The 16870-nt window shown below is 43.4% G+C and overlaps 1 protein-coding gene across 2 annotated transcripts in view; it reads right to left on the reverse strand.

Moving 5' to 3' along the window:
* The window catches only part of DYSF (dysferlin), a 203486-nt gene that overhangs the window by 49796 nt on the left and 136820 nt on the right, over positions 1–16870 (reverse strand). Inside the window, exons 39-41 of one of the 2 annotated variants that reach the window (XM_039239561.1) lie at positions 16673–16838; positions 16117–16193; positions 9542–9604 (exon numbers count right to left, since the gene is read on the reverse strand). In XM_039239561.1, the coding sequence (XP_039095492.1) occupies positions 9542–9604; positions 16117–16193; positions 16673–16838 (306 nt within the window). The remainder of the gene's footprint in view (positions 1–9541; positions 9605–16116; positions 16194–16672; positions 16839–16870) is intronic. The other variant, XM_039239562.1, reaches the window with a different exon arrangement.

The following is a 16870-nucleotide window of genomic DNA, read 5'->3' on the forward strand; positions in this document are numbered from 1 at the left end:
AGACTTGCTAAGATACAGAAAACAGAATTGTCAGAAATAGGACTTAAAAAACAACAACAACAACAACCACTCTTTAAAAAACCAAAAAACATTAAAAATTATGGCAAAGGGACAAGGGACTTTCAAAAATAAACAAGCCAGTTGCAGGGGATAGCAGGGAGAAGAACTTCTAGAGCTAAAAATATATTACTTAAGATTAGAAACTCAATAGATGGGGTTAAACATAAGCCTTTAAAAACAACTAAAGACTCTGGCCTTGAAGATCTATCTTCAGAAATTAGCCAGAGTGCAACATAAGGAAACAAGTGATATGAAAGAAAGTCAAACATGGAGAACAGAGAAGGTCCATTGTAGATCTAATCAGAGCTCCAGAAGGATAGAGAAAATGGGAACTATGTAATATTTAAAGCAACAATGATTGAAAACTACACAGAACTAATAAAAAGAAAATAAAAATAGTTATCTGGTTTAGATTTAGGAAGACAACAGCACAATGGAAACAAAAAGATAATAAAATAGCACCTTCAAAGTGCTGATAATATAAGTGTCAGTATAACCAGTATTTCCAAAATAAGGATGAAATAAAAATATTTTCAAACAATAATTTAAAAGTGAGAAAATTTAGGGGCGCCTGGGTGGCTTAGTCGGTTAGGCGTCCGACTTTCGCTTAGGTCATAATCTCGCGGATCGTGGGTTCAAGCCCCGCATCGGGCTCTGTGCTGACTGCCAGCTCAGAGCCTGGAGCCTGTTTCAGTCTGTGACTCCCTCTCTCTCTGACCCTCCCCTGCTCACGCTCTCTCTCTCTCTCTCTCTCCTAGAAATAAATAAAACTTTAAAAAAAATTTTTTTTAAGTGAGAAAATTTACAATGAACTATTCCTAATTATAAGAATTTCTATAAGCTCTACTTCAGGTAGAAAGAAGATGATCCCAGGAGGAAGAAGACTGACCTACAAAACAAAACAGTAAATATAGGTATAATTAAAATAAAATAGATTAAAATAGATTACTTTTAAAAATGATATTGTTTTGGGGCAGCTGGGTGGCTCAGTTGGTTAAGCGTCCAACTTCAGCTTAGGTCATGATCTCACAGTTTTGTGAGTTCGAGCCCCGTGTTGGGTTCTGAGCTGACAGCTCAGAGTCTGGAGCCTGCTGCAGATTCTAGGTCTCCCTCTCTCTCTCTGCCCCTCCCATGCTCATGCTCCATCTCTCTCTCTCTCTCTCTCTCTCTCTCTCTCTCTCTCTCAAAACAATTTAAAAATAATAATAAAAATAAAAAGGATATTGTTTTTAAAAGTCACTTATACAATTTAAAATATTGATCAGAAGTTTGTAAATTGGTATGTGACTGGAATTAAGGCATTCCAAGTTCCTTGTAATATTCTGACACAGGCTATAAATATTAATTAGACTTAGACTTTGCTAAGTTGAATATGGCATGATAAAGTTTCTATACTAATCACTAAAGGAATAGGAACAATGTATAGTTTTGAAACTGAAAAGAGAAGAAGGAATGTGGGGTGGGGAGGTAATCTTTCAACCCCCCCCCCAAAAAAAAGAGGGGAAAAATAGGCAGAATGAATAAAGACAAAAAAGATGGCAAAAATAAATCCAAATATACCAATAAACACAATTAATAATTGGACTCTTCAACTTGCTAGTTAAGAAAAAATATTGCCAGAACACATAAAAGAAAAACAGAATCCATCGATTTGCTCTAGAGAGAGCTAAAACATAAAGTCACAGAAAAGTTGAAAGTAAAACGATAGAAAAAAAGGTATACTAGGAAAAAACTGGCCTAAAGGAAGCTGGTATAGCTATATTAACATGAGGCAAACCAGTCTCATTAGGAGAAATTTTAAAAAGGCAAAGGGCCAGAAGTTCACTACGTATCATTAAAAGATTCAATTTGCTAGTAAGATATAAGAATTCTAACAGTGCTTGTGGCTAATAACACAGCATCAAATATATAAAGGAAAAGTAGGCAGGATCATAAGGAAAAAATGATAAATATCAAATCAAAGCATGATGTTCAATTATACTCAGAAATTAATGAATGACACATACAAAAATCACAATAAAAATCGATCTAAATAACACAATTAACAATGGTGCCTGGGTGTCTCAGTTGGTTAAGCACCTGACTCAGTTTTGGCTCTGCTCATGATCTAATGGTTTTGTGAGTGTGGGCCCTGCATTGGGCTCTCCGCTGGCAGCACAGGGCTTGCTTGTGATTCTCTCTCTCCCTCTCTCTCTGCCCTTCCCCCACTTGCACTGTGTCTGTCTCCCTCAAATAAATAAACTTAAAAAAAAATAACACAATTAACAAGTCTGATCCAAATGGACATGTGATATGCAAAACACATTTGGAGAATAAACATTCTTTCCAAGCACACACAGGACAGTGAGGAAAACTGATCTTAGAACATAAAGTGTCAAGAAACATAACATACAGACCACATTCTCTGAACCATAGCTCAATTAAGCTGAAACCAATAACAAAGAGATAACTTAAAAACATGAGCTAGGAACTTCTACTTTTATGCAATTCAGGTGTCAAAAATAAATACACCAAAAATCAGTAAATACTGAACTGGAAAACTAGAAAATAACAAACAAACAAAACCAGTCATCAAAACCTGTGGGATGCATGAAGTAGTGCTTAGAGGGAATTTTATAGCCTTAAATGTTTATATTAGAAAAGAAGTTTGAAAATTGATGAACTAGACATAGCACTTAAGAGTTCAAAAGTATAACCCTCTCCCAAAAATAAAAGGAAGGAAATGATAAAGAAATTAATAAGCTAGAAAACAAGGAAACAACAGAATATCAACAGAGCTAAAAACTGGTTCTTTGAAAAGACAAAATCTGACAAATTCCAGCAAGAATAATAAAATATAACCTTAGGAACTAAAAGGAACATAAATAAAAGAAAATACTGAAACAGTAAGAGGTTATTGTGAGAAGTGCTGTGTCGATAATTTTTAAGAAGAAATGTATAAATTCCTATAAAATATAAATCACTAAAAGTGACTCACATAGAAAAGGAAAACCTCAGAGGTCCTATAAACATTATTTCAAATTGTATCAGCAGTTTAAATATCCCCAAGAAAAACACTAAGTCTAGACAGTTGTAGAAATGAATCTACCAAACATTCAGGCAGCAGATAATGTCAATCTTTTGTCAGAGATTAGAAAAAAAGCATATATGCCCCCAAGTCATTTTTAAAGATTAGTATTATCTAGCTACCAAAACCTGAAAAAAAACCAGTATCAGAAAAAGAAATCTCATAAACTATTTGTAAAAAATAAAAATAAAAAAAAATAAATTAGAGATGGACAACAATAAAAAAAAGACAAAAAAAAAAAAAAGAAAAAGAAACCTCAAGCAATTACCACTCACAATAGTTGATGCAAAAAACTTCCCTAAATTAAATATTTGCAAACTGAACATAACCATGCAAGGGAAAAAATAATAACAATAATGATAATGATAACAATAACGTATTATGATCAGGATAGATTGTTTCAGAAATGCAAAGCTGTTTTAGCAATTTTTTAGAAATCTATTAATGGAATTCACCACATTAACAGATTAAGGGAACGCCATATTAACAGATTAAACAAATTACATGAATCCCTCAACAGATACATAAGGAACATGCAATAAAGTTTCACATCATTCATTATAAAAACTCTTCACTAACTAGTGATCATTCACCTGAAACACCAATGTGTAACAGAAAAATATTCACTTTTAAATTAGAGCAGATAAGAATACTCTCTATTATAAATTAAATAGAACATTAAATTGAATGTCCTAGCCAGTGCAATAAGAAAAGGAAATAATAAAAAAGAAAAAGAAATTGAAAGTACACAGAAGAATAAGAAACTGTGATTAATCACAACTTATATGATCAACTACACAGAAAACACAGAAAAATGATCAAATTGGTGGAATTAATAAGAGAATTTAGCAAAGTTTCTGAATACAATATCAGCATATGAGAATAAATTTCATTTACATACGAGCAAAAAATTATTAGAAACTATACCTTTAAAATCCAAGAAAAATACAATAAAGCATAAAATAGCTAGAACTAGATCTAATAAAAGTTGTACCAGACTTTTTTGGAAAAAAATTATAAAATTTACAGAAAAACATTAAAGCATACCTAAATAAATGGAGAGATAGATCATATCCATGTTTAAAAGACAATATTATAAAAATGCTTTCCCCAAATTGATCCAAGAATTCACTCAATCACAAATCACAACAGTTTTTCTGAAGAAGTTGACAGCTGACTGTAAAATAGACATGGAAAAAGAAAATAAAATAAAGTTGAGATGGAAAAGCAAAAGACAAGAATGGCAATGACACTCTTAAAAATGAACAAATGATATTTCCTTTACCAGATATGAAGGCTTGTTATAAAGCTATAGTAAATAAGACAGTGGAGTATTAGTACAGAGAAAGATGAGTGGAACAGATTAGATAGCCACAAACCAACCCACATTTACATGGAAATCTGATACATGACACAAATGTCATTATAGATGAAAAAAGGATAGGTCATTCTGTGATATGAAGTCACTGGTTATCTGTGTGGGAAAAAATAAAAAGAGATCTAATCTCTACCTCACACTTCACACATAACACAAATCAATTCCAGATGGAATAAGGACTTAAGCATGGAAAAACCAAGATTTTAGAATTTGAGAATTTTGAGGACAAAATGTAGACTAATATCCCCTTTTGAAAAGAAAATTTAAACAACACAGATAGGGAAGGACGGAGGGAGAGAGGGAGAGATGAAGTAAAAGCCCAAGAGATCCAAAATATATACAACAGGAATTTGAAAAGGGCTTTAACAATGACTAGAAATTAAGGAAACTAACCCAGTAGCAGAATTTTTGGAGAGCTGATTCTTTGGATGAAAAACAACCACAAAAGTAAAAAAGATAAGTAACATAAATCACAAAATTAGGAATGAAGATGAAAACAGAACAAATACAGAAATGTTTTCTTTTATTATAGTAATAAATACAAACCCATGGTAATGTAATAAGCAATATCTGGGGACACCAAGCTTCCAAACTGACAGAAGTGGAGAGTGATCAAAAAATCCCCTTCCCAAAAAGGTCCCGGGCCCAGTTTTACAAAAATGTGCAGAGTAATAGATACATCTTACAATTATACAAGAAAATCTAGAATTCAAAATTCACATAACATAGCACCATTTTCAAGAAAAAATGATAAGTATCCTACCTATCAGCTAAATCATAAATACAATCCACCACCTTTTAAATTACATAACTGTTAATCATTTTTCACCTTTAGGTTGATTCATATTACTAGACATTTTGTACATAAAACAAGACCATTAAGTGTTTATTACACCATGCAATTTCCAACATGCATAATTAAGATTCATAGAGTGGCTTTAGTGTATTTTCAAACCTTTGAGAAACAGTAACTCCCATGCCATAGAAACTGTTCAAGAGCACAGAAAATGAGAAAACACCTCAAAAAAGTATTTTATGAAACTGTTATAATTCTGATGTCAAAAACCTAACAAAGACAACTTAAAAGTAATACTTATTAATAGAGATACAAAAATCCTAAGTAAGTAGGAGCAAATCTAACTCACAATATAGACTAGAAGTTCTTTTAACCTTGTCCTTACCCAGGATCAACAATACTGTCCTTTCTCTCTGCTAACAGTATAAGGTGCAACGCCCGCTGAGAGCCTGCAGTTAGCCTAGTATGCCCACTACGACACCCACAGAGGTACTGCGTGCTTAAGGATCACTGTGCTGGTTCCCAAACCTGTTGATGCCAGTCATACTAGCAGGGCAATTAAAGCAATAAGTCAGTATTACAAAAACATACAAAACTTAAGTTTAAGGGGCACCGGGGTGGCTCAGTCGGGTAAGCATCCAACTTCGGTTCAGGTCATGATCTCACGGTCCGGGAGTTCAAGCTACGTGTCAGGCTCTGTGCTGACAGCTCAGAGCCTGGAGCCTGCTTTGGCTTCCGTCTCCCTCTCTCCCTGCCCCTGCCTGTTTGTGCTCTGTCTCTCTCTTTCTCTCTCTCAAAAATCAATATTAAGAAAAAAAATTTTTAAGAAAAGGCATCTATTCTAGATGAATTTTATAATTTTTTTAACTCGTGAAAATTAAATACGAGTGAGACTTTTTTAAAGTTTTTATTCAAATTCCAGTTAGCAAATATATAGTTTAATATTAGTTTCAGGTGTACAATATAGTGATTCATTCAATCGGTGAATTCAAATAGGTTGGGGGGGGGTGGTTAAGGAGTGCACCTGCTCTGCTGAGCACTGAGTGTTGTATGAAAGTGTTGAATCATAAGTGAGACTTTTTTAAGGAAAGGTATGGGAGGAAGGAATCTTAAATTTTTAGAAGGACTCCACAGTCTGATTTTTCTGCAGGTGTCATTCAAACCTCACAAAACTTGGGGCTCCTGGGTGGCTCAGTTGGTTAAGCGTCTGACTTCAGCTCAGGTCATGATCTCACAGTTCGTGAGTTCGAGCCCCACATTGGGTTCTGTGCTGACAGCTCAGAGCCTGGAACCTGCTTCAGATTCTGTGTCTCCTTCTCTGTCTGCCCCTCTTCCACTCACACTCTGTCTGTCTCTCTCGTCTCTCTGTCTCATCTCCGTCTCTGTCTAGTCTGTTTCATCTCTCAAATATAAAAAATAAACATTAAAAAATTAAAATCTCACCAAACTTTGATAAATCTACAGGAAAAATCATAGATAATGCATTTTGGATATAGTTTGTACCAGGAGGATGACATGACACTCTAATAGCAGATTCAGATTTAAAGAGGCCTTGGCACACGTCAAATGATTAGCATAGGAAGATATGTAGACGGCATTAGAAGTAAAATGCTTATGGTGCGTACACACTAATTTTAATCAGTCCCCATTCAATCACCTTTTTCAATTAGCCAACAACTATCTGTCTTCACTGCAATGGATACGAGAACTTCAATTATAGGAAATTATAATACCACAACCAATTGATTGATTTGGGTTTATCCCAAGAAAGCAGGAAAATTATACATCATATTAACAGAACAGTATAAAACAAAATAATCATCTTGATAAATGCCAAACAGCAGTGGATAAAGCTAAACTCCTAAACCTAATTTTTAAGCTATTAACAAACTAATAATGAAGGACACAACCTTGGCAAAATCAAGAATATCTATCTGAAACTATGAATCATTACACAACTAATGGAAAAATGGTAGCTTTTCATTAGAATCAGTAATTAAATACGTTTGCTCACTAGCATCTCAATTATCAAATGATATTCTGGAAAAACGTAGAAGGTATACTTATCAGGGAGACAGTGATGTATTTATTGCTATTTGAAGAAAACAATCTTACCTGCCTGGAAAATCCAACAGAATCAATGAACTCTCAGGACTAATAAAGGAGCTTACTAAAGAGCATGTTTCAAAGTATATATACAAACTATTGTGTCCCTATATGCTAAAAATAAATAGTTAAATCAAATCATTTTTAAAAAAATATTCCCTGTAGGGAATAAACAAAGGCTATAAAATGCCAAGGACTTAACACAAAATGGGCTGGAACCATCTAAGGTAAACAAAAATAACTCCTCTTAGAAACAAAATATAAGACACAAGTGGAAATTAAGATTAAAATTAAATGGGGGCGCCTGGGTGGTTCAGTCAGTTGAGCATCCAACTTTGGCTCAGGTCATGATCTTGCAGTTCATGGGCTCAAGCCCCACATCGGGCTCTGTGCTGACAGATCAGAGTCCAGAGCCTGCTTTGGATTCTGTGTCTTTCTCTCTTTCTGCCCCTCCCCTGCTCGTGCTCTGTCTCTCTCTCTCTCTCTCTCAGAAATAAATAAATGTTAAGAATTTTTTAAATTAAAAAAATTAAATGTCCAATGATATGGAATAGTAAAACTTTATGGATGGCTATATAATAGAATGACATGTAGTCATGTTTTTAAAGAATATAAAGATATAGAAAAATATTCATGATATATTTTTAAGTAAAAAAAAGTGCAGATTACAAAAAGGTACAATGATTCCTATTTTGTTTTTAAACAAAAGTATGCACACATGCCTAAAAGATATCTAAAAATGTGAGCACATCAAAATCTTTTAATTTTTTTGAAGTTTACTTATTTATTTTGAGAGACAGAGAGAGAGTGGGGGAGGGGCCGAGAGAGAGAGAATCTCAAGCAGGTTCTGTACTGTCAGTGCAGAGCCCCATGCGGGGCTTGAACCCACGAACCGCGAGATCACGACCTGAGCCAAAACCAAGAGGCGAACGCTTAACCAACTGAGCCACCCAGGCGCCGCAGGAGCACATTAAAATCTTAACAGTGCTTATCTCCAACTGGTAGGAATACAGGTGGTTTTCACTTTCTGCTTTACACTGTTTTGTGTTTTCTAGATTTTCTACAATGGATACATCAGAAAAAATTAAAAATATATACTGCCTCTTCCTAGAAATCCGTAAGACACCTACTACAGGAATCCCTCCCCCTGGCACCATGAACAGAATTTAACTTTGGTCAGGTTCCAACTCTTAGGGCGCCCCTCACAGCTCAGGAACTGCTTTAGCTCTCGGCATGGGACTTCATGAGGGCATGGTGAGGCCCAACACCAAGTCATCTTCCTGCAGGGACCCATGATCCCTCAAGATGACGCCAAGGAAATCAGCCCAGTTGCAGACTTCTCAGAATCTGCTCAGGACAACCAGGGTTCCTAAGTCTCATGCCTTTCATGCCTCTGGGTGGAGCAGAGAAAATCAACCTGCCATTGCCTACAGAAGCTTCTCGTGTCCCATGGTCAGGATCTAATCTAGAGGCTTCCCTGTTTCCACTGGCCCATGTGATCCTAACCAACCCTCTAGTCCTCATGCAGCTAAACAGGATTAAGGTAAATCCCAAGATGTACTAAGAAAACTCAGGGATGTCTGTTTCTGAGAACCTTCCCTGAGCTTGCTCCCTGCCCTCCACCACTGTACAGGGCAAGTAACTGTTTTCTGCTGGCTCTCAGGAAATACAGTTGACCCTTGACCAACATGGGCTTGAACTGCATGGGTCCACTAATACACACATTTTTTCAATGCATACAGTACAGCACTGTAAATGTATTTTCTCTCCATTATGATTTTTCTAACATCATTTTCTTTTCTCTAACTTCCTTTATTGTAAGAACACAGCATATTAGACATTTAACATACAAAATATGTGTTTATCGACTCTTTATGTTATCAGTAAGGCTTCTGGTCAACAGAAAGTATTAGTAGTTCAGGTTTTGAGGGGTTAAAAGTTATCTGTGAATTTTCTACTGTGAGGGGAGCTAGTATCCCTAACTCCCACATTGTTCAAGAGTCAAATGTACTTCCTTTCTTCCCTTCCCACTCTCCTTCCTCTTTTCCCTTCCTTAACTCCCTACCCCCGTCCCCAGTCCCCTCCCCCCCACCCAGGAAAGCAAAGAGCACACGAATAGATAAACAATACATACATGAGGACTGGATGGAGAAGACGCCATGTTAGTGGGGGCAGAGCCCGACAGACCATCTGCAAGCTACAAATTAAACACGCTGGTTAGAAACAGGGTTACAGAAACAACTTCGGGGAAGACTGGACAGCCCCAAGGACAGAAAACTCTCCAACCAGGGAGGTTGCAAAAGAACACGTGTTTTGAAGTTGGATAAGACTGGGTCCAATCCTGGCCCCATTGCTTTATCAGCTGCATGACCTTGGTCAAGCCCCCTGACCTCTTTGAGTCAGCATCCCCCCAGAGAACGGGCACAAAGCCCAGCTCACAGGGCAGCAATGAGCATGGAGGAGATGCAGGCCATGCACACCCAGCAAGGTGAGGCACACAGAAGGGCTCAGCCAATGCCCGTCTCTTGCTGCATTCTCACTACCCTTGGCATCACTGCCTCAATGCCCTCCTTATCTTTCAAACCTCCCCATCACAGACGTACTCCAAGCTCCCCATCATCCCTGATGGCTTCTTCTAACAGCTTAACTACACCAACCCCTGCTTGGGCTTGTACATGTTTCTGAGTTTGTTCTCTTCAAGGACAAGAGCTAGGGCATCATACGGCTTCCCTGAAATCTCTATAAGGGGGGCTTTATGAGTCTTTTAGTCCAAGACGCCACTGCTATATTAGAACTTTCTGCATCCTTTTCTGGCTTCAGATCCTTGCCTGGAATCTTCTGGTTCTGTGACTCAATACTTTATTGTGTGAATCCCTGGGCTGCAGGGTCCAGAGGGCCTCAAGGTCAGGACTGGAGACAAGTGACCACTCCAATGGTCCCAGAGAAGGTGATGGGGCTCTGGGTGGATGAGTACTAGTCTAGGTAAACAAAGACAGGAGATGCATTCCAGGCAGAGAGGATAACAAGTGCAAAGGAGCAGGGGGAGCCTACCAGGCTCAGTCAGTTAAGTATCTGACTCTTGATTTCGGCTCAGGTCATGATCTCTCAGTTTGTGAGTTTGAGCCCGACCTTAGGGTCTGTGCTGACAATGCAGAACCTGCTTGGGATTCTCTCTTTCCCTCTCTTCCTGTCCTATCTCCTCTAGCCCTAGCTCTCTCTGTCTGTCTCTCTCTCTCAAAATAAATAAACTTTTTCTAAGAAGTGGAAAGGGATAAAGGAATAAAATACAGCACATTCAAGAAAGCAAATAGCTCAGCTTTGGAAGGCAGGCACTGGGCAGGGGGCAAATAAGGCTGGAGGGCTCAGGAGACCAGCAGGGACGCAGACTCCCAGGGTTAAGCCCTCTCTGCCTCTGAGCCCTGAGCAGGTGGCTCTGAGAGACTCTATAGGAGGCTGAGCCCCAGGCAGCCCTCCCCTCCTTGGCAGAAAGAGCCTGTGAGACACACTCACCTGGAGGTCAGAAAGGGCTCAGGAAAGACAGGATAAAGACCCGGACAGCTGAGACCCGGAGGGGAGTCCTAGAACCCACGGGCCCATCCCTGAGGGGGACCCTCGCCTCCCCTAAACTAGCCTCGTGGCTGTTCAGAACCAGAAGCACAGGCAGGAGGGCAGAAGGGCTGGTGGGCACCAGGCCAGGCCGCTGGATGGTGCTGGGGGGCTGGCCACATGTTGCTGGATGTGGTGTGACCCCTGGCATAGACTGGATGAACTCCACGCAACCCCCGGGGCCGCCTCTGCCCCTCTTGCTCTCATCCTGAGCCTCACAGAAGCCTTATTGTTATTTTTAATACAGTTTGTTTTTAGAAAGGTGAGAGGGGAACCGGCAGTTCACCAGAGCAAAAGGGAGAAAAAATAAAGCTAAACATAGTGCTCCAAAGATCTGGTCCCGCTTCCGAAATTACACGTTCTCCTTTGGGACTCGGGCATAATTTGCCGCTCCAGTTCTGGGAGCACGTTGCCACCTTCACGGCGTCCCAGAGACTATAACTGGAGCAGCAGGCTCAAAATGAGCCCAAGCTGGGGAGCAGGGGAGCAGCCAGCTTCAGCACCCCACCCACAGCGTGGGGAGGAGGTATTCACACCTTCCAATGCCTTCTGCACACCGGCCTGCATTTCCTCCACTACCTGCCCACCTCATACACGAACGCACGCACGCACGTACACACACACACACACACACACACACACACGAGTCCCACTGCCAAGCCTCTCTCCTACTCCTCTGCCCACCAGGAAAGCTCTCCTCTCCCTTCTGCTGCTCTAACTCCACCAGCCTTTACAGCCTTTCTCTTACCTGGCCACCTCCTCCCCAGAAGCTCTCCTGTCACCCAGCCCATGCCAACCCACAGTCCCAAGACAGTCCACGGTCTTTGTCCCTTGCTGATAAAGCACCCCATAAGGGACCAGCTACACACGTCTCCTCTCTCCCAACCAGCGTGAAAATCTCAGAGTGTTCTCCTCTCTCTTTATCCCTCCTCAACATGCATGTAGTCCCCACCCCCAGACCCAGAAATTTTCCTTCTCTGGAGACTTACAGAGGAGATCCCCTTCCCAGGGTGGGCTCTCAGAATGATGAGCAAGAGTCATCCTTGATCGGGTGACTCCAGGGGCATCTCAGTGCCTGCAAGGTGGGTGAAGTGCCCGGTGGGCAGGAGCACCACCTCTACCTTGAGCTGCAAGAGATAGGGGGAGTGTGCTCCAGGTGTGTCCTGCACACTCTTTCTCTCCCCCTCACCTTAATCAGAACACCAAGAACCAGCTTAATGAAAAAGCAGATTAGTAAAGAGAGATCTCAATTTTGTTTTCAGGAGAGAAACAGAGTCTGATTCAGAGTCACAGACAGAAAGAGAAGCCCAGGGGGAAAGGAAAGGGTGGAGAAGGATATGTTGGTAGTCGTTCACTCAGACCGTGCCTTGGTTGGAGATGATGCCTATTTGTTCATAATTATCCTGTGTTTTCCAAATTTTATATAATTAACGTATTTATAACCAGAGAAAATTAAGAGATCCTTTTTAAATTTTTATTAACATTTTGTTTATTTTTGAGAGACAGAGAGGGACAAAGCGCGAGCAGGGGAGGGACAGAGAGAGCCGGACACAGAATCTGAAGCAGACTCCAGGCTCTGAGCTGTCAGCACACAGCCCGATGCAGGGCTCAAACCCATAAACTATGAGATTATGACCTGAACCAAAGTTGGAGGCTTAACCAACTGAGCCACCCAAGTGCTCCAATATACCCTTGTTTAAAACAGAGCACTAAATGGAATGAAATAAAAATGTTAATGTCAAGGCCATGATACCTGCAACACCACTACTGAGTCTAGACACACCTTCCAGAGCTTGCACACACAGCTGCTCCCAGCCTCCCCCACGTCTCATACACACTCATGTGTATACACCGCACACACATGCACACACACTATCCCACCCCCAAGCTATGGATCTAAAATCTACACAAAGGATAGGCACACAAACCAAGAATAAACTGAGGAATTAATTCCTGTGAGCCTATCTCCTCCTAGCCTTGATCACCAGAGGGGAGTTCAAGAGGCCAAGCACCTACTCACACGGGACCCTCCTCACCCCGAGACGGGTGCTAACCTAGGAGCCCTACAAGGCCGAGTGGACAGATCTGCTGATAGGTACACTGTGGACCGTCTCTAGAACTGGCCACTCCTGACAGAAACCAAACATTTCTAGAAACCTGAAAAACTCTCTGCCGTGAATTTCAGCCCAATGACAACATCAGAAAGAGCATGAGATGATATTTCTACTGTGCCGGAAATGAGCCGATGATAAGGAGGATCATCAGCAGAGAGAATGTACAACCAAGAAAAGGGATGGAAAGGACCAAGACAGAAGCCAGATCTCGTGAGAGCATATTTGAAGCTGGGGAGGAGTCCTGAGCACAGTCCACAGCCAGGACCTTGCGAGCTCAGCCGTGAGGATCACATCACTGTGAGCATGAAACCAGCTGCTGAGAAACAGGGGTTGGACAAAGAAGAGGCAGGCAAAATCCAAATTCTGCCAGACGTCTTGTCCCTCCAGCCCCCAGAGGGCACAGACTTCTATTTGGGGAAGGGGAGAAGGGATGAAAGCCCAGCCAGAATTATTGGGCACACCACATATGCCTCCGCATGGCTGGTCCTCTTAAGTGCCAAGGGGTGTGCAGGGAGGGCGGAGGGAGCAAAAGATTTCCTGATCAGCCAAATACAATCCATGGATCTCAGAGAAAAACATAACACAAAATTGGTTTTCCCCAAGTCCCCATCAGACCAGGGCTTCCTGGAGACCAGGACTGGTCTCCCTGCTGCCCTCGAGGTTCCTTGAGAGTAGGACTATGTCTCCTACTCCTATTGAGCAGACAGGGTGCTGAATGAGGGCAAGGTCCAAGCATCCTCCATCGGAGCAAGGAGGCCTCACTTCTTCCTTCCCCAGCCCACCTCTGAGGCCCTGTGAGCCCAGGCCCTCTTCGTGCTCGTGTGGACACACCTCCAGGAGCCCAGATAGCAGCTTCCCACCCTTTGCCTGGCCGGCAGCTCTAGCCATGTGCTCCCACAAACAGTACAGACCCTGCACTGGCTCAGACCCCAGCCCCGGGGTCAACACGGGGAGGACGTCCAGACTGGGCCTCCTCACTGTCTGCCTCTGGCTGTGCCCGTAGCCAGCAAGACTCAAAATAGTCCCTCCCCATCTGAAGTCTGTAGACACTTTGAGCAGCACACACAGAACGGAAATCCTGCTGGGCAAGCCCTGCACTTCCCCGCACAGACTCAGACAGCACACTGAGGGGGTGGCAAACAGGAGCCAAGGCTGGGCAGCCTGGAGTTTGCGGCTAATTATCTGCCTGATTCGGCTGCAAACATCCACCCAGGCCAGTAGCAGTACACGTAGCTGGATCTTGGGTAGGGCCATCCAAAATTTCCACTTGGGTTTTCCCAGTCTAGAGAAGCTCCTTCTTAGACCCATACAGACAGTAGACAGGCCATCCATCCATCCATCCACCTACACATCCACTCATCCAGGTAGACTTCACCAAGCACCTCCTTAAAGCCAGTCCTGTGCTGGGCACACAAGGAATGCACCCCAGTGACTGCCCTGAGCCTGGTCTGAGGAAGGTGCTGACACCTGCAGAGACAATCAGGACCTAAGGCAAAGGCAGGGACCAAGATACAGACAAGACTTTCAGGAAGAGGCTGGGGCGGGGGAGGGGTAGGAGGAACCAGGGATGAATCCTGGAAGGAGGTGATCACACCTAAGCTGAGTCTTAAAGGATAACCAGGAGAAGAACAGAAGGTGTACCCGGTGGGCAGTACCCCGGAGAGTCACAGAGGTGGGAGAAACAGAGAGCGTGATGCTGGTGAGGATTCTTAGCATCAGAGAACCCACAGAGCAAGACCTCAGCTCAGCTCAGCAGCAGCGAGGCCCAGGCGCACAGCAGATGTGTTCCGTGGAAGTGGCAGAAAGGTGAAAGATGCACGAGTGAAAAAGAAGCAGAAACCAGGCCCACGTGTCAGAGGGAAAACCCGTGATGGGGCAGCTGGGAGGGTCCCGAGTCCACCTTAGCACCCCAATGTGTTCTCTTGCTCTCAAGGCCAGTATTTGTTTGGTGGTTTAAAGAAACCAGAACCTCACAAAATGGGATGCCAACTCTGGGTGAATAAATAGGCCAACAGCCTGAGGACACAATTTTCTAGAAGTGTCTACACAGGCGGAAGGCTCTCCCTCTGGGTAGCTGGGAAGCTCTGGGAAGCCAACCCCAGGCGCCAGGGGAGTGACGAGTATCATGCAAAGCAGGGAAGGGGGAGACAACGTGGAACAGACGCAGGTCAAGGCTAGTGCTCACGGTGAGGCCTTTCTCCATCTCCACTGTGAGAAGGCCTGGGTGACCCTGGCCCTCCAGAAACTAGAGCAGCCCAGGGCCCAAGGTGGGGAGAGGGCCCCTTGCTCAGTCAGAGATGCCACGTACTTCCTGCCATTCTGTTTGGCACTGGAGTCTGGGTCGCCGGCTGGCCCTAAGTTGCTGAGTACCTAGCAAAAGGATGCCTCTTACCTGCCCACCGGGTTGGATTCCCTTGGAATACGATCGCCCTCCTGCCCTCTCTTTCTCTCTTTTCCTGGAGGTGGGGGGGGGAGGGGAATGGGGCAAGAGGGACTATTGGCTTGAACACAGCCCCCTCTTTTTCAGCTGACTCCAAGGTGCCACCAAGCATGAGCCCACAGAAGAATCTACCCCTATGGAGGGTTGTGGCTGATATAAGACGGTGGGGCTAGAGCACCCCAAGACTGCCTGGTCACTCATTCCCATCTTTCTTCACTTTTATTTGCTGCCCCCACCATGATTTCCAGAGTAACCTGAGGGGAGAAGCCTCAACACGGCCCTCTAGGTAGAGGGTCCATTTTTTTTTTTTCATGCTTTGGGGAAAATGATTGGGTCTTGCCCAGGAGACCACACACAGACCTCCCCAACGCCTCCACCCCGATCCCGACCAGACTGAAAGCTCACATCTGGGTTCTTCCACCTGTACAGTGTCTAGCCACCAGGGAGGGAGATGTCTGATAGAGGCTGTGTGATAAGGAGGGGAGGGGGAGGGGCAGGCAAGGCCAATGGAGCCGATGTCTTTCCCAGGGAGCCCAGTTCTCATCTTACCTGGATGGGGATGAGGGGCTCCTTGTCATCAATGTCAATGAGCACGTCCTCCCCAGGACTGAGTAAGCTCACGTCATCTGTAGGGAAGAGCAACGTCCAGGCCTGAGTGGACCTCCCTCAGGGGGCTCGCCCCTCTCCAGCCACAAGACTCACCCAGGATACTGAGCCAAAAGGCCCTCCACCTTCCACACTTCTCAGTCTGTGTCTTTCTCCTCCTCCCACCCAATTCTTCCTTCTCCCTCTGTCTCTCCCACCTTCCCTCACATTCTCTGTCTCCCCCGTTCTCTCTCTCCCTCCTCATCCCATGGAATCCATGCCTTTCTCTCTCCCTCAACTCTTCCCCTACATCCTCCCTCTGCAGCCCTGGCCTCTCAGTAGCCCAGAGCTAGGAGATGCCCTGAGGAAGGCAAGATGCCCACCCTTCCAGTCAGCTGAGCAGAAACACTTCTCACTCCCGTCCTGATAAGAGGAAGGCCTCAGGACACATCTCACCTGGGAAGCCCCACCTGCCCCAGCCCCTCGGCCCCACCCTCTCCGTCAACAGCCCCACCCCTACCTGGGCCACCCTGAGGGGACGGACTCTCCTCCGAGTACTGATCACACATGAAGCTCTCCAGGGAGCGGATGGTACACTGGCCCACCACAGGCCGGCGGCCAAACTGACGGTTATCAATGACCTTGATCACGATGGGGGGACAGTAGAGCTCCTCCCTGGGCAACATCTGGGCAGAGCAGGAGGGAAGCGCTGGGCAGT

Source organism: Hyaena hyaena, unplaced genomic scaffold (genome assembly GCF_003009895.1).
Source record: "Hyaena hyaena isolate Hyena2069 unplaced genomic scaffold, ASM300989v1 scaffold_158, whole genome shotgun sequence".
Lineage (NCBI taxonomy): Eukaryota > Metazoa > Chordata > Mammalia > Carnivora > Hyaenidae > Hyaena > Hyaena hyaena.